This window comes from Thunnus albacares, chromosome 9 (genome assembly GCF_914725855.1).
Source record: "Thunnus albacares chromosome 9, fThuAlb1.1, whole genome shotgun sequence".
NCBI classification, from domain to species: Eukaryota; Metazoa; Chordata; class Actinopteri; order Scombriformes; family Scombridae; genus Thunnus; species Thunnus albacares.
This window is the reverse complement of record NC_058114.1, coordinates 84874-108547: the sequence shown is the minus strand read 5'-3', so window position 1 is coordinate 108547 and position 23674 is coordinate 84874. Positions and strand designations below refer to the sequence as shown.

Below are 23674 nucleotides of genomic sequence, written 5' to 3'. Positions count from 1 at the left end.
TACTTCAAACATGCAGCTGTTCAGTCCCACACAGCTACAGTCCGAGTAGCTACAGGCCTATAAGCTGCCTTTTATTTCTAAAATATTAGAGAAAGCTGTTGCTGTCAGAAGCATTCCACCCAAACTGCTCTGTTCAGAGCTTCCAATGACTTATTGATGTCTTCTGATGTGGCTGAGTGACACTGAGGATCACAGAATAATGACTGAAAGGCTCCAGCAGTGTCTCAGGGAGCCTGGACTGGTTCTCCTGTGTCTCTTGGTCTCTTTCCTGTGGTGTACCTCAAGGCTCGGTTCTCTTTGCTTTATATAAGCTCCCCCTAAGTCAGGTTATTAACAAATTTAGTGATATTTCCTATCACTGTTACACTGACAATATTCAGCTCTATGTATCTTTTAAGCCTGATAACTCTCTGTACAGCTGAATACCGACCAGCCGGAGGTTCTCATCATTGCTTTCCACAGCATAGCTCCCAAAGCTGCTCAGAGTATTGGGTCCCTTTCTTCAGCTGTTTGGTTTAACTTCAGAAATCTTGTAGATATATTTGACCAGACGATGCATTGACCCGTACAACCAGAGCTCAAAATGATTATTCATGCTTTCATATCATAATTCCATTTTCACCTGTTTGAGTAAATCATATCTGAAGCGTCTACAGATGGTCCAGAATAACCAGTCCAGCAGACTCACATTACACCTGTTTTAAGTTCTTTACGTCGGCTTCCCGTCTGTTTCAGGATTCATGTTGAGGTTCTTGTTATCACGTATTGAGTCCTGCATGGACAAACTCCTGAGTACATCAGTGACCTTCTCTATCCCTGTATCATCAGTAGGTCACTGAGGTCTTCTGACCAGGACCTACTGGTGAGATGTTTGGTCTCTGTAGAAGCTTCATCTTTTCAAACTGGCCTTTGTCTCACCGTAAGATGTTTAGTGATTGTTCTTCTCTGTGTTGTTACTCTTGTCTTTTTGTTTGTAGGTTAACTTTAACTTGTGGTTTATGTTTTTATTTTTTCTATGTTTATGGTCTTATTTTTAACTTTTATTTCTGTGAAAGGTGCTACACTGTTTATTTAGTGTTGCACCTTTCACAGAAACAAAATTCACAAAGTGCTTCACAAAAATAAAAGTTAAAAATAATTTTTATTATTATCATCATTCTGACATCATTCTGACTTCAGCAGCTGATGAAATACTGAGCAGACTTTGATTTGTTGGCTTTTATCATTTTAAACTGAACGGTGCTTATGGAACAATTATGACTCAGCACAAATAACACTGCAGGTCTGTTATATAGTTAACGTTTGATATTTGGGGAATTAAATGTGTGAGGATTATTCTTCCTCATCATCTCACCGTCTGCGGGTTCGAGTTTACGTGTTTTTACAGTCACAACTGATTCAGACGACGGTTATAAATGAGACTCCAGATATTTTCCAACCCAGATGTTCATCTTTAGTTCTGATGATTCAACCAGGAGATTAATGTTCTGCCGACTTGTGTAATGAGTAACGTTGTGTTTGGTATAAACAGGCTTCAGCTGCCAGCAGCTCCGTTAATGATCTGCAGATTTACTCTCCAGGTTCATAGTGACGTCAATTTCAACTATTTTTTATTGGGTGATTTTAACATTGATTTGCTTTCTATAACTTCAGGTTAATTTAAAGAGATCTTAATCTGTCACAGCTAATCACTGAACTTACTAGATCTAATCTAACTAAACTCAACACTACTGGATTTAATCCAATACGAGTATTAAAACTGTTTCTGCTGTTGATCCTGGAATCAGGAGCAGACGCATCAAGAGATCAAAATCCCAAATTATTGTTGAGCATTACTTTTAATGAACAAGCCTTTTAAATGATCCATCATAGTGTTATTCATCTTACATCTGAAATTCTGGATATTGAGCTGACGACCTTCCTCTCAGTCAGAAACGTAGAAATAGATCAAACCGTTGATTACTGATGATCGACCAGATATGTTAATGGAAAAAACAAAGCTTGGTCTCTTGCTAGAAACTCTGGGAATAATTCCCACTGGACTCCGTTCCTACTCAATTCAAGGTCAAAGACTGTTTATTGTCTGACCATAAAGACATTATTTTAGCTTTTAATAAACATTTTGTAGCCGCTGGTCACCGTTTTAAGGATGCAACTGTTCACTGGTGTTCTTATTCCACTGAAACACAATATGAAACATAACTGGCAATTAACATAAATGGTCTGCAGCCTTTTTATATTAAAAAGTTAACTGCATTAACTAATGAATGAATTAATTTGAAAGGATCTTACAGTCTCCTGCCTGTATAAGAATAACAAACTGAGCAGGAGGAGGACTGCTCGCTGTGTTGTTATTAACGTCTCTGCCGTCATCATCGCTGTCCAACACGCTGAGCGGCTGCAGGGTTTCTGAGTTAGTGTGTGTGTGAGTGAGAGAGAGTGTGTGTGTGAGTGAGAGAGTGTGTGTGTGTGAGTGAGAGAGAGTGTGTGTGTGAGTGAGAGAGAGTGTGTGTGTGAGTGAGAGAGAGTGTGTGTGTGAGTGAGAGAGAGTGTGTGTGTGAGTGAGAGAGAGTGTGTGTGTGAGTGAGAGAGTGTGTGTGTGTGAGTGAGAGTGTGTGTGTGAGTGAGAGAGTGTGTGTGTGTGAGTGAGAGAGTGTGTGTGTGAGTGAGAGAGTGTGTGTGTGTGAGTGAGAGTGTGTGTGTGAGTGAGAGAGTGTGTGTGTGTGAGTGAGAGAGTGTGTGTGTGAGTGAGAGAGTGTGTGTGTGAGTGAGAGAGTGTGTGTGTGTGAGTGAGAGTGTGTGTGTGAGTGAGAGAGTGTGTGTGTGTGAGTGAGAGAGTGTGTGTGTGTGAGTGAGAGAGTGTGTGTGTGTGTTCAGTGTGTGTTGTTACTGATGATCACTGCTCCACTCTGTTAACATACGTAGAAACTTCAAAATATACTTCACATTCTTCTTGCAAAGATAATTATTAAGACATTAAATCAAAACATGCTACTGGATGAGAAGATGACTCCAGCATGTGAACGCTGTAGACCGTCCAGATGCTGCACTGCCCTCGCACCATCACCCTCGCACCATCACCCTCGCACCATCACCCTCGCACCATCAACCTCGCACCATCAACCTCGCACCATCACCCTCGCACCATCACCCTCGCACCAAGTCTAAATGGTTTTCTGCTTCTTTCCGACGGCTTTCTGTGATTGTGAGCTGCTTTTCACTGATTTATTGACACTGATTGGTGTTTTGGAATTCGTTTGTGTTGCCCGTCTACTCTGTGCTGCCAGTGAAAGGTACAATATGCAACCTTTCCTCATTATAATATCTAAAAATGACCAGACCTGTGTTATATATTTTGTTTAGTTGTGTACTCACATTATCCTAAATGTTTCCAACAATATAATCCCCCCCGCCGCCGCTCCGAGGCCTTCAACCTGGAGGAAACACTGAATACTATAAATAGTATAAATACTGGCTGAATGAATGAATTTGTTATGAAAAACAGTCACTATTACACTATATTATGGTCTCATGGTAGCTAAAGGAGAACATTAAGATTTAATCAATGTTATTGATTCAAATTTGACCTTGAAAACCTTTGAAAACATTTTTTAAAGTTGAAATATTTCCATTTTTGTATATTCTGATTCACTTCAGGAAGCATCATAAAATCTCAGCCTTAAAGGTGTTTGTGGTGTTTTTACTGCTCTCAGCTGTCAGTTTATCACCTGGACGCACCTGCAGAATTTATGACATCACAGCTAGTTTGGAGCCAATCGAGCTTTGTTCCGATCCGTGTGCTTTGTGTTTAGAGACGATATTATGATTCAGAGTCAGATGTCACATGTAAATCTAAGAATACTTCTCCTACAACTCCACACCTGTCAAGCTTTGACTCTGTGAGATTACAGTTGGCGGTCTCAGTTGATTAATGCTTTCTAAAACTAGATTGCATTGAGTGAAGTGAGACATGTCCTGTGTTGGCAGAAAGCTACAGGGCCTTTAGTTTACATCTGCTGGTTAACCAGCTTTGTAAACGGGCGTCACAACTGCAGGTTTCCAGGTTTTTGGGAATGTTGATGCCTTATGGAAAGATGAACCAGATCGGTGAGAAGTGCCAAAAGAACCTCTTTACTGTTTTTTAAAAAGAGGAGTCGTATTCATAAATGTCTTTAGCTTCAGAGCATCTCCTTAGTTTTGGTTCCAAAACGAGGAGCAAAGTTCAGTAAGTTGAGGAAACAGTTGTTAAATGCAGCAGGTTCAGGGTTCGTTAGGTTATCTGAGTTAAAGTTCCACATATGTCCAGTGCTTCTATCACTGGGCCTTTAGTCTTTGTCAGTTGGTTAATGGTTTTCCTCCTTTGGCTTCATTTATGATATTTATACGATATTTAAAAAAATATGTCTTGGTCCTCCTCAATTCCTTTACGACTTTATATCGAACATCGAGCTCGTCTGTCTCGACTTAAACCAGATGTCAAAGCTGATCACTTTGCTCTACTTCCAATACTTTTAACAAAATTTTCCTTAATGTTATTTATTGTGTCTGAACAACGAAGTCTCTAGATTTTCATCCATTTGTTTGAGTTCCTCCTAAAGATCATGTTTACTTCTTTGTTATTATGGTAAATAAGTTTCCTGGACATAAAGGTCATGTTATCATCTGACAGTCCAGTAATTCTCTCAGGTTTGTTACTAAAAATTAAATCAGTTTGGGTTTTTGAGGAGGTTGTTGTCCTACTGGAAGTATCTATTAGTATCATGATACCTGAGTTAAGACCACAGAGAACAGCTGATGCACTGAAACATCAGCTGTTCTTCAGAAAACACAAACAAACACGTCAGTTCAGCTTAAACAGATTTATTCTAACTTCGCTGTAAAGCTGCGACACAAAGTAAAACAGCACAGAGAGAAAATTACACATAAAATAACTTCACTTTTTGTTCAAACAGGAAATCAATTCAGACACTGGAGCCCCACCTCCTGCATGCTGATTGGCCCACAGTGCTACCAATCACTGTGATGCATCACAGGATTCTTTTTGCAAATATTGAAAGAAAAACATGTTTGAGACGAACTGATTGTTGGATTCTGCTACATGCAATCACTAAATCAATACGAACCTTTAAGAATTATTGATTTTATATATTTTCATTGTCTGTTTGACTTTAATATTTCCAAAATAAAACGATCCTACTCAAACTGAACACTTAATGATGTGACAGTGACCTTTGACCCTGACAGCTGACGGAACTGAGGTTATATAGTAACCGTCAGCTGACCTGTCAATCATCCTGCTGATCACAGGCTGCCATCTTGGATGGAAATTGCAAACATTCAGCCAAACAGCCTGAAACCAACTGAGCATGCTCAGAAAAACAGTAACGGACCGACATAAACACCTGCTGGAAACTGTCGAAAACTGCTGAAAAACTGTTGAAAACTGTTGAAAACTGCCAAAAAACGTCAAACTGACAACTTCCGCTGACGGTTGGTGGAAAAAAAAAAAAAAAAAAAAAAAAAGACTTATTTGTTCATTTCCCCCCTCCCTCGTTTCAACTCTCTACTTGTGTCCCTTGCTGGTCTTGAAGGACACCTGCAGGACTTTGTCCCCCAGGCGGTACCCGTTCAGGCTGTGAATCGCCATGGCAGCCTCCTCGTAGTTCGTCATGGTAACGAAGCCGAAGCCTTTGCACTTGTTGGTGTTGAAGTCTCGGATCACTTTCACGTTGACGACGGCGCCGAACGGCCCGAACATCTGCCAGAGAATGGCTTCGTCGGCGTCCTGGCCCAGATTGTAGATGAAGATGCACCAACCGGCGGACGAGCTCCCTGAGACTCCGCCCCCTCCGCCCATGTGGTCAACGCTCATTGGAGAGAATCTGGATGATGAAACAGGAAGTATGATTAAAAACAACACTAGTGTCATGATTCGCTGCTTGAAACTCTGAGCTGTAATCTGATTACCTGCAACCTGACCGCAGGTCAGTCAGCTTTCAGTAATCAGATTACTGTCAGTAATCTGATTACTGTGGTCTTAGACATGTAACCTGATTTCTAAAGGTTTTATGAGCGATCTGATTACTTCTTACAGACGATCACATGACAGCTGTGAAACGCTGCAGTTACAGTAAACAGGAAGTGGTCAGAGACGGACGGCGGCGCGTACCTGAACCTTTGGGCCTGGTGATGGACAGGTCCTCCAAAGCGCCGTGATTGGCCATGGTAGACCTGTGACATCATCTGAGAGTTCCTGGCCTGATTGGGATTGGCCGCAAACTTGACTGTGATTGGCTCAGAGCTGCCGGGAGGCGTGTGCCCGTTGAGGTGTTTGACGGCGTCTTCCGCCTCGGCCCTCTTGTCAAACCGGATGAAGGCCACGCCCCGGGACAGACCTGAACAGTCAATGAGGATGGTTAAAAGGGGAGGGGACAACGTGTGAGAATCGCAGGGCTGTGATTGGTCGGTGTGTTTACCGGAGGCCTGGTCCACCAGCACTCTGGAGTTGATGATGTGTCCGAAGCGAGCGAACATGTCCTCCAGGTCCTGCTGACTCAGCGTCCTCGGCAGCCCGCTGATGTACAGATTTGCATCTTTGATCATATCTGAGCTTGGCCGTGCAAACGACACCTGTGAGAGGACAGGAAGTGTTTCAGCTCACGATCACACAAACATACTGAACTCAAATGAACAGAAACAAACATCTCAATTTAAAACAAAAATACAGTTTAAATTCAGTAAAAAAATCCAGAAATACTTTGAAGATTTCTTGAAATATTCGATGGAAAAAAATGTCTTAAAAACAACAGTTATCCAGATTTGTCACAAATAAAATAAACAAAAAGACAAAAAAAGCATCAAACAGGCTCATTGGGCAGTTTGTAAAAATAAATGCATCAATTTATGAAAATAAAGGTTCGGCAGACTGTCGCACTGAGCTGAACAAAGTCACAGATTCAGTGTGGACATGTGCCGAGTTAAAAAAAACAAACATGACAGCAGAATGAGAAAAATACCTGGATCCGTCAGACAGTTAGCAGGAGAGAGCGCCCCCTACTGCCCAGGGCTACTTGGAGAACATAACACATCTATCAGGTGAGACAGGAAAATCAAAGAGCACCTTTGGCACATTACCTTGATAGTTTTAGACTGTAGCCTCAGGCCATTGAGGGTACTGATAGCCCTCTCTGCATCATTAGGGTTAACAAAGTTAACAAAGCCGTAACCTAAACTGTGGCCTAGAGAAACACAAAGGAAAACAACAAAATAAAATAACAAAATAACTGTGTGTTACAGCCGCCACACATTCTGGAGATTCAAATACACATAAGTCACAAACTTAAAACAAACGTGAAGAAAACTCCAAGTTTTAGAAAAACATCAACACTGAATTCTTCTGAAAAAACCCAGAAAACTGTTTATTTAGACCCTGAATAATTCCTCAGAGTGAGACGTCCCTTCGCTTCAGTCGACTCTGTGACATTTAAAGGTTCAGATCAATGATTCACAACGACACCAAACGGTTTTAGAATAATTGCTCGATTGCGACCCTAACCCTGGGTGAGTCCGGTAACATACGTCTTGTTCTTTTTCATTTACGTTAAGCTAATGTTGTGAGTTTAGTTAGCTAACAGACTAAACACCAGCCAAACAGCTGTAACATTTAATCTGCTAATAGTAATGTAGCTTGTGATTATAGCTTCTAACTACTTCAGCTGATAATTATCATTAGTGGTTACACCATAATGGTGACCAATAAGTTGTAGCATTCATGGGAATAACGTTTGTCTAACCTAACCTTAACGTTACCAGAACCTTTGACAAACCATCACCATGAGCAGTTATGTAATGTTAATGCTGAGTAGTTATTAACTTGCTCCTGTAAATCCATTTGTCAGGTATGAGTAGTGGAATGAATGAAACTGGTGTTTCTAGTTCTCTACTCTGTATGTTTCTGTTATTATTATGGGCTGCAGTCTGCTGGTCGACTGGTCCATTAATCGGTCAATATGTTCTCGTCCAACCAGATTCTCACTGGTCGAATAATCGTCGTGTTACTTTCATGAGGAGAAAAGTGCTGCTAGAGCAGCTTTCCAGGATTAATCCATTATTTCCTGCAACGGGAGAAACAGGCTAACAAATTACTTGTGTATTCAAAACACCCCCGTTGTTTTCAGAACTTTGAACTCGCCCAACCTGATGGATCTGGGTCCTGCTGGGTCTGACTGTGTTTCTGTTATAATGATAACGAGAACCCCCGCCAGGCCAAAAAATATCTTTTAATGCCAAAAATAACGCCAAATATCCATTCATTCAGAAATCAATAGCGTTTGGGAGTCTCTGTGCAGTCATCCTCTGTGTCGTTGCCTAGGAAACCATCGGTAGCGTAACTCCGTAAAGGAACAGGAATTGCGTAGTACGTTTGTGTAGCGAGCGGCGGGAAAGAGCGAGCGGTGACGATGGATGTGAGCAGAGCAGAGGAAAAAGTTAGCAGGAAGTTGTCAGTCTGGCAGTAAATGTAAAGTACAGACGACAGTGTGTCAGTTAATAAATGCTAAAAAGTCACGTCTGTTGTTTCTCCAACTGCGGAGAGGGTTAGCTCCAAAGTTAGCAACAATGGGTTAGCATAACCTGATGACGCTAAACAGAGGAATAGAGAACGGAGAAATGTGTGACTGCTGAGTTCACTGCACACTCTGTCCCGTTACGTCAACCCCCCCCACGACTAATTGATTAGTTGAAGATTATGTACGATTTCAGTGGACCAACATTTTCTTTGGTTGACTACAGCCCTGGTTATTACACTGTGATAACTGTAATACACTGAAAGGCCATGTGCCGACATGCAGGAAGTTGAGTTGTCTGCAGTCTCCGGCGGCAGGTGGATGTGTGTCAGGAAGACACGGCAGCTGTTTGACAGTATGTCAACAGCGTTTTCACCACCCTGTGTGTCCTTGACAGCCTGTACTTGTAGCTGTTTCTCTCCAGGGGAAGCGTATCAGCACGTATTCTTTCAGTGGGAACGCCTCATCCACAACTACGGCGTATCCTACATCATCATACGGTGGAGACGCTGTGCTTGTAGTTTAGTATGTTGAGCCAGAGGAGGGTGAAGGTATGATGGTGTGTGTCCATCCAAAGCTCCAAGGCATTATGGGAATTGCCACTGCTCCTGGAATCCCTTCAACACTTTTTCCACTCATCTGACCGTTGGGGCACTGAAAAATAGAGAGTCCAAATGAAATGATAGGGAATATGCATTAATTATGTTTGTTGTTTACGAGATGATGAAGCAGAGAAGGAGAATGAGGAGCAGGAGGAGGAGCAGGAGGAGGAGCAGGAGGAGGAGCAGGAGGAGGAGCAGGAGGAGGAGCAGGAGGAGGAGCAGGAGGTGGAGGAGTGAAGGGGACGGAGTGGGAAGCAGCACCCAGTTTAATGTCATTCCAGCCAAGAAGAAACAGAGGAGTGAAATGGAAAAGCAGGAAGATGAGGTCCTCAGTGCAGTAGGCACAAAAACCACAAGATCGGATTATTCTGTAAAATCTTTGAGCAGAAGATAAATCAGATCCATGAGAACATTGAGTTCGAGCTCCAGCTAGAGGAAGCTACCAGACTACAAGGAGAGACCAAAATTTAAATAAATAAATAAATAGAAATAAATGAACATAAAATATAATGAATACATTTAAAATGGACAGAACTTGCCTTTAAGTGGTCATCTTTTAGCGCTCTGTAGATTCGGGACGGTGTCAGCAACAGTGGAGAGACTGATGCGGATCAGGCAGCCAAGACTCTTAAAACTGTCACACAGAAAAGGGTAAATCTTCATGACTGGCCTCCACATATGAGCCAACAGATAATCCTTTGTGTTGTTCTATCTGGAGCTCGCTTTACTCAACTGTTATTTGAGTTTAAGTATCTGACTACAGGCCAACATGACAATGTTTCTCACCTGTTGCCGAGAGGCGGAGCGTTAACATCAGTCTCTCCAGATGAAGAGGAGTCCCTGAAGTTGGTGTTAATGGCCTCAAAGACTCCTCCAGACAACGAGACTGCTCAGGAAATAGGCGAACGACCGACTCTTTACATCGTAGGAACTGTCTCCAGATCGTTGGTTTGTGTTACTGTGAACACTGCTAGCAAGTCACTGCCTCTGTCATCCATGTCTTACAGAGGTAGTGGGGTATGTCGATGCATTGTTGCTATGGAAACGGTTTCATTGCTTTGATGTGAACGGCCCAGATGTCGGATTGTCGCTGTGAATCATTGATCTGAACAGGCCTTAAAATAACCAATCACAGAGCGCCGCAGCAGAGTTTGAGGTCTGATACACCTGTTAGTCACATGGTGTCGCTCTAAACACGAGGACGGAATATAAACATTTCTGACAGGAGTGCTCACTCTGAGCAAACATTCAGAGCTGAAACTGAAACATCCGACAGCTTTCTGGTCTCGTTCAGAACTACAAGTCTCCATCTTCATACATTCATTATTACAGATTTACTGAAAAATAAAATAAAACAGGTGAAAACAGCATTTCAAACATTTGTACATCCTTATTAAACTCAGTTAAATATAAAACTCAAACAGTTGGTCTGGGGCTGGGCGTCTCGCTCCCTTTAAAGGACATGTTCACTGTTTTTCACATCTTAAAACAACAAACACTCAAACTGGTTCTTCTGTTCAGACTGAACATTAAAGGTGACCTGCAGGTGTTTGAACCTCAGCAGGTGTTTCCAGGTGTTTCCAGGTGTTTCCAGGTGTTCTCCGTGTAAAGAGGGAGCTGATGATGTCACAGCATGGGTTGGGGCTGAACACTAATAAAATTTGGGGTTTTGGAGTTAGAAAGAAGTGAGACCTCCTCATGTCTGCTGGAGGTTAGCATTAGCCGCTACTAGCATCACACACCACAATCTCTCCAGGTGCATTGTGGGTAATATAGGCTGTGTCCTGAATCACTCCTCCCTCTATAACAGACACTAAACCGTTTACTCAACAGGAGCAAATCCAGATTTCCGACACCAACTCGTCGTCACCATCGGCTGTAGAGTCGTGCGACGGTAGTTTTCACATCTTTAAAATGTGGAGCATTGCATTGTGGGACTTATAGCAGAAAGTAGTGAACGTGGACACTACTTGTTTCGTTATATAGTACAAAGAGTGATTTCAGACACAGCTAATATCTGTGGTTCTATTTTAAAGTCTGATGTCGTCACAGGAGAGAAACTTTGATGTTAAGTCTGAACAGAAACACCTGTTCAGTGTTCACTAGGGATGTCAATCATTAATCAGTTATTGATTAATTGTGTTAATGGTTGAATCGATTAAAAGGCTGAAGACGAGGGACGTGCAGCGTAACTCTACTGCAGATTTATATTTGTTCAATGATGTTACAAGTTATTTACTGTTGAAGGCTGCAGCGATTTTAATTATAATCTAATTTAATTTATGTTCTCTAATAAACTGGACGCTGTGCAGCTGTTAGCTATTTAATACTTTTTGTTGATTTTGTTGTCCAATCGTTGAACGGCGACAGACAGGAGCTCCTTATTTTATGTTATTTAATGTATATTTCAAGTAACTTGGTGTAAACTTAGTCTGTTCTTTAAAGTCCTAAAGTATTCTGAGTTTGCATCAAACATTGGTCACGTCCATAACTCCAATAACTAATGATTAATCAATAATCAAATGTTAATGCAGCCCACTATTGATTAAGTAAATGGTTAAAAATGTGCATCCCTAGTGTTCACCTGAGTTACTCGTCCTTTAATATCTGTTAACAGGCTGTAGACCAATCAGCAGGGAGGATTTATAATCGTCTACGTGATGAAATGTTTCTGATTCGTCAATTAATCCAAAAAGAGACTAATTTTATCTGTAAACAGTTTCAGCTGACTTTGCAGAATAATAATAATGAATGATATTTAAAGTGATTGGTCCACATCGCCCAGCCCCGACATGCGATACCTGTATAACACTTCCACAGACTGATGTCATTAAACCTGGTGTAAAAAATACAAACATGTCACAACAGCAGTGCAGAAAACAAAAAGATTCAAATGTTCCACATTAATAAAATAACTAAAATCACAGAATCGTCCTTTAAAAACAAAAACAAAAGCACCAGACTGCATTTAAAAAAACAAAATACAAATGGAAACCAAAAACCAGCTGACCAGAAAACACCTGAAACATTTAAAAAAAAAACAAAAAAAACAAAACAAAAAAAAAAACAGCTGCTGAGAGAAAGTACACAGAAAATACTGCTGATAATACAACTGGTACTACAGACAGTACTGCTATTAATACAACTGGTACTACAGACAGTACTGCTATTAATACAACTACTGCAGCTGGGATTACTACTACTGGAAAGTAAGTTCAGTTGTCATCATATACTACAGGTGTGTACTCAGTACCTTTCACTTGCAGTATTAATATACTGTATCAGGAGCCTTGTAGTAGTTCTGGTCATACACCTCAGTAGTACTGTAGTATTTGTACTAACAACCCTTAGAAGCTTTACCACTAACCAGACACAGTAGTACTACAATACTGCTGCTTATAACCTCATTATCTGTGACTCTACAGGTACAGGTGAGAGGGAAGTGACTCTACAGGTACAGGTGAGCAGGAAGTGATTCTACAGGTACAGGTGAGCGGGAAGTGATTCTACAGGTACAGGTGAGAGGGAAGTGACTCTACAGGTACAGGTGAGAGGGAGGGAGTGACTCTACAGGTACAGGTGAGCGGGAAGTGACTCTACAGGTACAGGTGAGAGGGAGGGAGTGACTCTACAGGTACAGGTGAGAGGGAGGGAGTGACTCTACAGGTACAGGTGAGCGGGAGGGAGTGACTCTACAGGTACAGGTGAGAGGGAGGGAGTGACTCTACAGGTACAGGTGAGCGGGAGGGAGTGACTCTACAGGTACAGGTGAGCGGGAGGGAGTGACTCTACAGGTACAGGTGAGCGGGAAGTGACTCTACAGGTACAGGTGAGAGGGAGGGAGTGACTCTACAGGTACAGGTGAGCAGGAAGTGACTCTACAGGTACAGGTGAGAGGGAAGTGACTCTACAGGTACAGGTGAGAGGGAGGGAGTGACTCTACAGGTACAGGTGAGAGGGAGGGAGTGACTCTACAGGTACAGGAGGGAGGGAGTGACTCTACAGGTACAGGTGAGAGGGAAGTGACTCTACAGGTACAGGTGAGAGGGAGGGAGTGACTCTACAGGTACAGGTGAGAGGGAGGGAGTGACTCTACAGGTACAGGTGAGAGGGAAGTGACTCTACAGGTACAGGTGAGAGGGAAGTGACTCTACAGGTACAGGTGAGAGGGAAGGAGTGACTCTACAGGTACAGGTGAGCGGGAAGTGACTCTACAGGTACAGGTGAGAGGGAGGGAGTGACTCTACAGGTACAGGTGAGAGGGAGGAAGTGATTCTACAGGTACAGGTGAGAGGGAGGAAGTGACTCTACAGGTACAGGTGAGAGGGAGGGAGTGACTCTACAGGTACAGGTGAGCGGGAAGTGACTCTACAGGTACAGGTGAGAGGGAGGAAGTGACTCTACAGGTACAGGTGAGAGGGAGGGAGTGACTCTACAGGTACAGGTGAGAGGGAGGGAGTGACTCTACAGGTACAGGTGAGAGGGAAGTGACTCTACAGGTACAGGTGAGCGGGAGGGAGTGACTCTACAGGTACAGGTGAGAGGGAAGTGACTCTACAGGTACAGGTGAGAGGGAAGTGACTCTACAGGTACAGGTGAGAGGGAAGTGACTCTACAGGTACAGGTGAGAGGGAGGGAGTGACTCTACAGGTACAGGTGAGCGGGAAGTGACTCTACAGGTACAGGTGAGAGGGAGGGAGTGACTCTACAGGTACAGGTGAGCAGGAAGTGACTCTACAGGTACAGGTGAGCGGGAGGGAGTGACTCTACAGGTACAGGTGAGAGGGAGGGAGTGACTCTACAGGTACAGGTGAGCAGGAAGTGATTCTACAGGTACAGGTGAGAGGGAGGAAGTGACTCTACAGGTACAGGTGAGAGGGAGGGAGTGACTCTACAGGTACAGGTGAGCGGGAAGTGACTCTACAGGTACAGGTGAGAGGGAGGGAGTGACTCTACAGGTACAGGTGAGCAGGAAGTGACTCTACAGGTACAGGTGAGAGGGAGGGAGTGACTCTACAGGTACAGGTGAGCGGGAAGTGACTCTACAGGTACAGGTGAGCGGGAGGGAGTGACTCTACAGGTACAGGTGAGCGGGAGGGAGTGACTCTACAGGTACAGGTGAGCGGGAAGTGACTCTACAGGTACAGGTGAGCAGGAAGTGACTCTACAGGTACAGATGAGCGGGAAGTGACTCTACAGGTACAGGTGAGCAGGAAGTGATTCTACAGGTACAGGTGAGAGGGAGGGAGTGACTCTACAGGTACAGGTGAGAGGGAGGGAGTGACTCTACAGGTACAGGTGAGCAGGAAGTGATTCTACAGGTACAGGTGAGAGGGAAGTGACTCTACAGGTACAGGTGAGCAGATGATGACTATCTTCCCTCTTGTTTCTCTGAGTCATGACATCACTGTGACATCACATCTACCTGCAGTGGTTTTACTTTGATGGACTAGAACAGGTCTCAGTAAATAAAGGCTCACTGTGGGGTTACAGCACCTGCAGCGTTCAGGTGTAGTGTAGCAGTACTGTGGGGGAGTTACCTGCCACTTTGTCCCGGATGAGCTTGGCGGACTCGACGTCGCCGACGCTGCTGAACAGGCTGCGCAGCTCGTCCTGGCTCATGCTCTGCGGCAGGTAGTTCACGATCAGGTTGGTTCTGGCGTCCTCGTCCTCCATCATCTGCTCGCTGTAGCCGTTATCGTACAGCTCCTGCAATCACACGCACTCACCTTTATGACATCACCCTCAACACACCTGCAGCTCCCACAATGCATTGCAACAAATATAAAATATACACAGAGAGCTTCAGCCCATCAGATGGTAGTGCTCACCTTTCCAGTGGAGGCTCCTTTGGCAGCATGCTGACCGTCTCTGACATCACTCTGAGACGCCTGAACCTCACACACCTGAAACACACACACGTTACATACAACACACACACGTTACAACACACACACATAACATACAACACACACACGTTACATACAACACACACACGTTACAACACACACACATAACATACAACACACACACGTTACATACAACACACACACACGTTACATACAACACACACACGTTACACACAACACACACACGTTACATACAACACACACGTTACACACAGAAACACACACGTTACACACAACACACACACGTTACACACAACACACACACGTTACATACAACACACACACATAACATACAACACACACACGTTACATACAACACACACACACGTGTTACATACAACACACACACGTTACACACAACACACACACGTTACATACAACACACACACGTTACAACACACACACATAACATACAACACACACACGTTACAACACACACACACGTTACATACAACACACACGTTACATACAACACACACACGTGTTATGTAGAACATCCTCACAGGTGCAGGTTGGTTCTGATCGACTCACCTTCAGGTACCTGATGTGACCTCGTCTGAGCGCCATGGATACGAGTCAGCTGGTTTACTGCGTCTGAAATAAAATCACAGCTGACCGTTAACGATTGATCGGTGATCAGATATTCAGCAGATCAGCTTTGTTGGCGATGAGTCAGAATCAATCACGGCTCGGTTAGATTTGATCCCGACTCGCTCTGATGTCATCACGTAACAACGATGACCTCAGACCATGATTGGACACACCTGCTGTCACCTGATCAAACAGCTGATTGGTGTTTGATCAATAACATGGCTTGATGAGTTTGTTGTGCTCTTATTGCAGTAAAGTTGCAGGAAATGGAGGAAAACAACAACTTTCTAAACCTTCTGCCAATGAAGAGTCAGTTAATCACTTCCTGCATCTGAAGTTACCACGACGACCAAAGTTACCACGACGACCAAAGTTACCACGACGACCAAAGTTACCACGACATGAAACGCAAACATTGATCTGAATCACAAGCAGCTGCTGATTTAGCAAAACTGAAGATCTTGCAAATATTGCTGAGATTTCTTTAATTTATGTTAATTATTGTGATTTCAGATGTGTTGATGAACTTTTATCAGAAAACATTAAGTAACCAAATATTACAGAGACAATATGATCATTTCATTATTTAATTTGTGTTATAAACTGAAACAAAGTGTTTTGGGAACAAGCGAGACGTCACGTCTGCTTCTGTTCTCAGTATTTTAACTACTGATTGTTTTATTTCATTTCTTTGTTTGCACATTAAATATTACATTTTTATACAATATTTAAAGATGTACACAAAGACACATAAACACACTTTCATCTGCATTTACTCAGTAACACATTAAAGTAGATGAACTTTAGTGCAGGAAGCTGAAAGGCAACAGAAATGTAATGAACTTCTTTATGTGAGACGTGAGCTGGTTTCTGTTCTGCCTGCTGCAGCGCTTCACTTTCTGTGGAAAATAACTGAATAATATTGGAGATTACAAAATAAAAGGTCATTTTAACAAGCTGTTTATCAAACTATTGTTGGTGACTGAGTGGGTTGATCTGATCATTTTATTAAATCTGATCACATGACTGTGTGATTCAGAAAGTGGCTATTGATCACTTTTTCAAGACATTTCATAACAAGAGAAGTCAGAGCAATAATCATTTAGAACAAGACGGATCAGCGGTTTTAGGTGGGATGTCGGGTCCAGAACAGCCTGAACATCCTGCTGCAGAGCAGAGGTCATGTGATCAGTAGCTGTCACATGACCTCTGGACAACAGCAGCACAATCACGTTCAGACATTTTCCTGAGTTGCCCTTTAACACATGTAGCACCCAGCAGGATGACCTCTGGATAACCTCTGGGTGACCTCTGGATGACCTCTGGATAACCTCTGGATAACCTCTGGATAACCTCTGGGTCGCAGTCCAGGTGTGAAAAGAGCTTATTTAAGTGTCCTGCTTAGTTTTGCTCTCATCATATCTCTCCTACAACAGGACACACGTCTCTCTATTGCAACAGGACACACGTGTCTCTCTATTGCAACAGGACACACGTCTCTATTGCAACAGGACACACGTCTCTCTCTACTGCAACAGGACACACGTCTCTATTGCAACAGGACACACGTGTCTCTACTGCAACAGGACACACGTGTCTCTCTACTGCAACAAGACACACGTGTCTCTCTGCTGCAACAGGACACACGTGTCTCTCTACTGCAACAGGACACACGTCTCTCTACTGCAACAGGACACACGTCTCTCTACTGCAACAGGACACACGTGTCTCTCTACTGCAACAGGACACACGTCTCTATTGCAACAGGACACACGTGTCTCTCTACTGCAACAGGACACACGTGTCTCTCTACTGCAACAGGACACACGTGTCTATTGCAACAGGACACACGTGTCTCTCTCTACTGCAACAGGACACATGTCTCTCTCTACTGCAACAGGACACACGTGTCTCTCTATTGCAACAGGACACATGTCTCTATTGCAACAGGACACATGTCTCTCTCTACTGCAACAGGACACACGTGTCTCTACTGCAACAGGACACACGTGTCTCTCTATTGCAACAGGACACACGTCTCTATTGCAACAGGACACACGTCTCTATTGCAACAGGACACACGTCTCTATTGCAACAGGACACACGTGTCTCTCTACTGCAACAGGACACACGTCTCTCTCTACTGCAACAGGACACACGTCTCTCTCTACTGCAACAGGACACACTTCTCTATTGCAACAGGACACACGTCTCTCTCTACTGCAACAGGACACACGTGTCTCTACTGCAACAGGACACACGTGTCTCTACTGCAACAGGACACACGTGTCTCTCTATTGCAACAGGACACACGTGTCTCTCTACTGCAACAGGACACACGTCTCTCTCTATTGCAACAGGACACACGTGTCTCTCTATTGCAACAGGACACACGTCTCTCTCTATTGCAACAGGACACACGTCTCTCTCTACTGCAACAGGACACACTTCTCTATTGCAACAGGACACACGTCTCTATTGCAACAGGACACACGTCTCTATTGCAACAGCACACACGTCTCTCTCTACTGCAACAGGACACACGTCTCTCTCTACTGCAACAGGACACACGTCTCTATTGCAACAGGACACACGTGTCTCTCTCTACTGCAACAGGACACACGTGTCTCTCTACTGCAACAGGACACATGTGTCTCTACTGCAACAGGACACACGTGTCTCTCTATTGCAACAGGACACACGTCTCTATTGCAACAGGACACACGTCTCTATTGCAACAGGACACATGTCTCTCTACTGCAACAGGACACACGTGTCTCTACTGCAACAGGACACACGTGTCTCTCTATTGCAACAGGACACACGTCTCTATTGCAACAGGACACACGTGTCTCTACTGCAACAGGACACACGTCTCTCTATTGCAACAGGACACATGTCTCTATTGCAACAGGACACATGTCTCTATTGCAACAGGACACACGTCTCTCTCTACTGCAACAGGACACACGTGTCTCTACTGCAACAGGACACACGTCTCTCTCTACTGCAACAGGACACACGTGTCTCTCTACTGCAACAGGACACACGTGTCTATTGCAACAGGACACACGTGTCTCTCTCTACTGCAACAGGACACATGTCTCTATTGCAACAGGACACACGTCTCTCTCTACTGCAACAGGACACACGTGTCTCTCTATTGCAACAGGACACATGTCTCTATTGCAACAGGACACATGTCTCTCTCTACTGCAACAGGACACACGTGTCTCTACTGCAACAGGACACACGTGTCTCTCTATTGCAACAGGACACACGTCTCTATTGCAACAGGACACACGTCTCTATTGCAACAGGACACACGTCTCTATTGCAACAGGACACACGTGTCTCTCTACTGCAACAGGACACACGTCTCTATTGCAACAGGACACACGTGTCTCTCTACTGCAACAGGACACACGTGTCTCTCTACTGCAACAGGACACACTTCTCTATTGCAACAGGACACACGTCTCTCTCTACTGCAACAGGACACACGTCTCTCTCTACTGCAACAGGACACACTTCTCTATTGCAACAGGACACACGTCTCTCTCTACTGCAACAGGACACACGTGTCTCTACTGCAACAGGACACACGTGTCTCTACTGCAACAGGACACACGTGTCTCTCTATTGCAACAGGACACACGTCTCTCTCTATTGCAACAGGACACACGTCTCTCTCTACTGCAACAGGACACACGTCTCTCTCTATTGCAACAGGACACACGTCTCTCTCTACTGCAACAGGACACACTTCTCTATTGCAACAGGACACACGTCTCTCTCTACTGCAACAGGACACACGTCTCTCTCTATTGCAACAGGACACACGTCTCTCTCTACTGCAACAGGACACACGTCTCTATTGCAACAGGACACACGTCTCTATTGCAACAGGACACACGTCTCTCTCTACTGCAACAGGACACACGTCTCTCTCTACTGCAACAGGACACACTTCTCTATTGCAACAGGACACACGTCTCTCTCTACTGCAACAGGACACACGTCTCTCTCTATTGCAACAGGACACACGTCTCTCTCTACTGCAACAGGACACACTTCTCTATTGCAACAGGACACACGTCTCTCTCTATTGCAACAGGACACACGTCTCTCTCTATTGCAACAGGACACACGTCTCTCTCTACTGCAACAGGACACACGTCTCTATTGCAACAGGACACACGTCTCTATTGCAACAGCACACACGTCTCTCTCTACTGCAACAGGACACACGTCTCTCTCTACTGCAACAGGACACACGTCTCTATTGCAACAGGACACACGTGTCTCTCTACTGCAACAGGACACATGTGTCTCTACTGCAACAGGACACACGTGTCTCTCTATTGCAACAGGACACACGTCTCTATTGCAACAGGACACACGTCTCTATTGCAACAGGACACATGTCTCTCTACTGCAACAGGACACACGTGTCTCTACTGCAACAGGACACACGTGTCTCTCTATTGCAACAGGACACACGTCTCTATTGCAACAGGACACACGTGTCTCTACTGCAACAGGACACACGTCTCTCTATTGCAACAGGACACATGTCTCTATTGCAACAGGACACATGTCTCTATTGCAACAGGACACACGTCTCTCTCTACTGCAACAGGACACATGTCTCTCTCTGCTGCAACAGGACACACGTGTCTCTACTGCAACAGGACACACGTGTCTCTACTGCAACAGGACACACGTCTCTATTGCAACAGGACACACGTCTCTCTCTATTGGAACAGGACACATGTCTCTATTGCAACAGGACACATGTCTCTCTCTGCTGCAACAGGACACACGTGTCTCTACTGCAACAGGACACAAGTGTCTCTACTGCAACAGGACACACATCTCTATTGCAACAGGACACACGTGTCTCTCTATTGCAACAGGACACACTTCTCTATTGCAACAGGACACACGTCTCTCTCTACTGCAACAGGACACACGTCTCTCTACTGCAACAGGACACACGTGTCTCTACTGCAACAGGACACACGTGTCTCTCTACTGCAACAGGACACACGTGTCTCTCTACTGCAACATGACACACGTCTCTCTCTACTGCAACAGGACACACGTGTCTCTCTACTGCAACAGGACACACGTGTCTCTCTACTGCAACAAGACACACGTGTCTCTCTGCTGCAACAGGACACACGTGTCTCTCTACTGCAACAGGACACACGTGTCTCTCTACTGCAACAGGACACACGTCTCTATTGCAACAGGACACACGTGTCTCTCTACTGCAACAGGACACACGTGTCTCTCTACTGCAACAGGACACACGTGTCTCTCTACTGCAACAGGACACACGTGTCTATTGCAACAGGACACACGTGTCTCTCTCTACTGCAACAGGACACACGTCTCTCTCTATTGCAACAGGACACATGTCTTTCTCTGCTGCAACAGGACACATGTCTTTCTCTGCTGCAACAGGACACATGTCTTTCTCTGCTGCAACAGGACACATGTCTCTCTCTGCTGCAACAGGACACACGTGTCTCTACTGCAACAGGACACACGTCTCTCTCTACTGCAACAGGACACACGTGTCTCTACTGCAACAGGACACACGTGTCTCTCTATTGCAACAGGACACACGTCTCTATTGCAACAGGACACACTTCTCTATTGCAACAGGACACACGTCTCTATTGCAACAGGACACACGTCTCTCTCTACTGCAACAGGACACACGTGTCTCTACTGCAACAGGACACACGTGTCTCTCTACTGCAACAGGACACACTTCTCTATTGCAACAGGACACACGTGTCTCTCTACTGCAACAGGACACACTTCTCTATTGCAACAGGACACACGTCTCTATTGCAACAGGACACACGTCTCTCTCTATTGCAACAGGACACACGTCTCTCTCTACTGCAACAGGACACACTTCTCTATTGCAACAGGACACACGTCTCTATTGCAACAGGACACACGTCTCTCTCTACTGCAACAGGACACACGTCTCTCTCTACTGCAACAGGACACACGTCTCTCTCTACTGCAACAGGACACACGTCTCTCTCTATTGCAACAGGACACACGTCTCTCTCTATTGCAACAGGACACACGTCTCTCTCTACTGCAACAGGACACACGTCTCTCTCTACTGCAACAGGACACACGTCTCTATTGCAACAGGACACACGTCTCTCTCTACTGCAACAGGACACACGTCTCTCTCTACTGCAACAGGACACACGTCTCTCTCTACTGCAACAGGACACACGTCTCTCTCTACTGCAACAGGACACACGTCTCTCTCTATTGCAACAGGACACACGTCTCTCTCTACTGCAACAGGACACACGTCTCTCTCTATTGCAACAGGACACACGTCTCTCTCTCTACTGCAACAGGACACGTGTCTCTCTCTATTGCAACAGGACAGACGTGTCTCTCTACTGCAACAGGACACACGTCTCTCTCTACTGCAACAGGACACACGTCTCTCTCTCTACTGCAACAGGACACGTGTCTCTCTCTATTGCAACAGGACAGACGTGTCTCTCTACTGCAACAGGACACACGTCTCTATTGCAACAGGACACACGTCTCTCTCTATTGCAACAGGACACACGTCTCTCTCTATTGCAACAGGACACACGTCTCTCTCTATTGCAACAGGACACACGTCTCTCTCTATTGCAACAGGACACACGTGTCTCTCTCTACTGCAACAGGACACACGTCTCTCTCTATTGCAACAGGACACACGTCTCTCTACTGCAACAGGACACACGTCTCTCTCTACTGCAACAGGACACACGTCTCTATTGCAACAGGACACACGTCTCTCTCTACAGCAACAGGACACACGTGTCTCTCTACTGCAACAGGACACACGTGTCTCTCTACTGCAACAGGACACACGTCTCTCTCTACTGCAACAGGACACACGTCTCTCTCTACTGCAACAGGACACACGTGTCTCTCTATTGCAACAGGACACATGTGTCTCTCTATTGCAACAGGACACACATGTCTCTCTCTCTGCTGCAACAGGACACACGTGTCTCTGCTGCAGATGGACACGTCTGCAGCCACTTTGGCAGAGCATGTAGCGATCAGTAGGGCCTCTGTGTTCATCAGAAAACTCTTTTGAGCCTCGCTCTTATTCCACCTCGCCGTCCACGCTTTCTGTTGCCTGTAGTGCGACTTTAACTTGTCGAGTAAAGCTCCTGATGTTCTGACTCAGCAGCAGGTTCAGTATTAAGACAAACTGTCCCGTTGCTACCAAAGTATGTCGGAAAATTAAGCAGGAAAGAGACTTAACAAGTGACATTTACGAGCATGTTGCACGCATGCACGCCGTCACCTGATGTCTCTGCGTCAGATAGCTCACTCATTAAAAAATATTACCTCAAAGCGTCTAAACGATCTCAAACACGACGTTTACCAACATAAAAAGTTAGCACCGTTAGCCATTAGCCTAATTAGCCGGCCATGTGAAACAGAACAAACCCGGATCCTGCGGACAGCCCGCGTGAGACTGGACAGGTGAGCGCTGCTCAGTGCTGATTGGTCTCATATTACGAATGAAGTGATGAAACTAAGCTAATGAACAGCTAGCGTTAGCCGCGTGTTAGCACCGCGCATACTGACGGCTAACGGCGGAAGCTAACCGCTAACAGACTGAACGTCAGACTTCTCACCTTTAACTTCTCACCTGTAACGTGATGAACGGCTCACCGGGCGGATGTTTGGCTGATGCTAAGCTAACAAACCGGTTTAATAAACCGCAGATTAGCTATTAGCTGTTTGCTGCTCTCTGCTCCACACAAAGGAAACAAACTCACGCTGAGCGAAATACCGCGTTGCAGCTTTTCTTCTTCTCTTGGTTTATTAGCGGCTTAGAGGAGCTTTACCGCCACCTGCCGGATGGAGTCACCCAGTGCAACAAAATAAAACAAATAAATGTTTCTTAAAATGACATGATTTTCTCCAGCAGATCATTATTATT

At 44.7% G+C, this 23674-nt stretch overlaps 1 protein-coding gene across 4 annotated transcripts; it reads right to left on the bottom strand.

The window, feature by feature from the left end:
* Nucleotides 1-4844: 4844 nt before the first annotated feature.
* Nucleotides 4845-23550, bottom strand: LOC122989035 (ELAV-like protein 1). 4 transcript variants are annotated; one of them, XM_044361713.1, is made up of 8 exons: nt 23381-23547; nt 15607-15669; nt 14998-15072; nt 14707-14875; nt 7135-7238; nt 6477-6630; nt 6170-6395; nt 4845-5882 (listed from the first exon to the last, which is right to left on the bottom strand). In XM_044361713.1, exons 2-8 carry the CDS (start codon nt 15640-15642, stop codon nt 5564-5566), a joined length of 1083 nt encoding a protein of 360 aa, XP_044217648.1. In that variant the 5' UTR covers nt 15643-15669; nt 23381-23547; the 3' UTR covers nt 4845-5563. The 4 variants fall into 4 exon arrangements, with proteins under 4 accessions (XP_044217648.1, XP_044217647.1, XP_044217646.1 ...); XM_044361712.1 differs by having other exon boundaries at nt 6170-6630; nt 23367-23550; XM_044361711.1 differs by having other exon boundaries at nt 6170-6630; nt 23381-23550.
* Nucleotides 23551-23674: the final 124 nt, after the last annotated feature.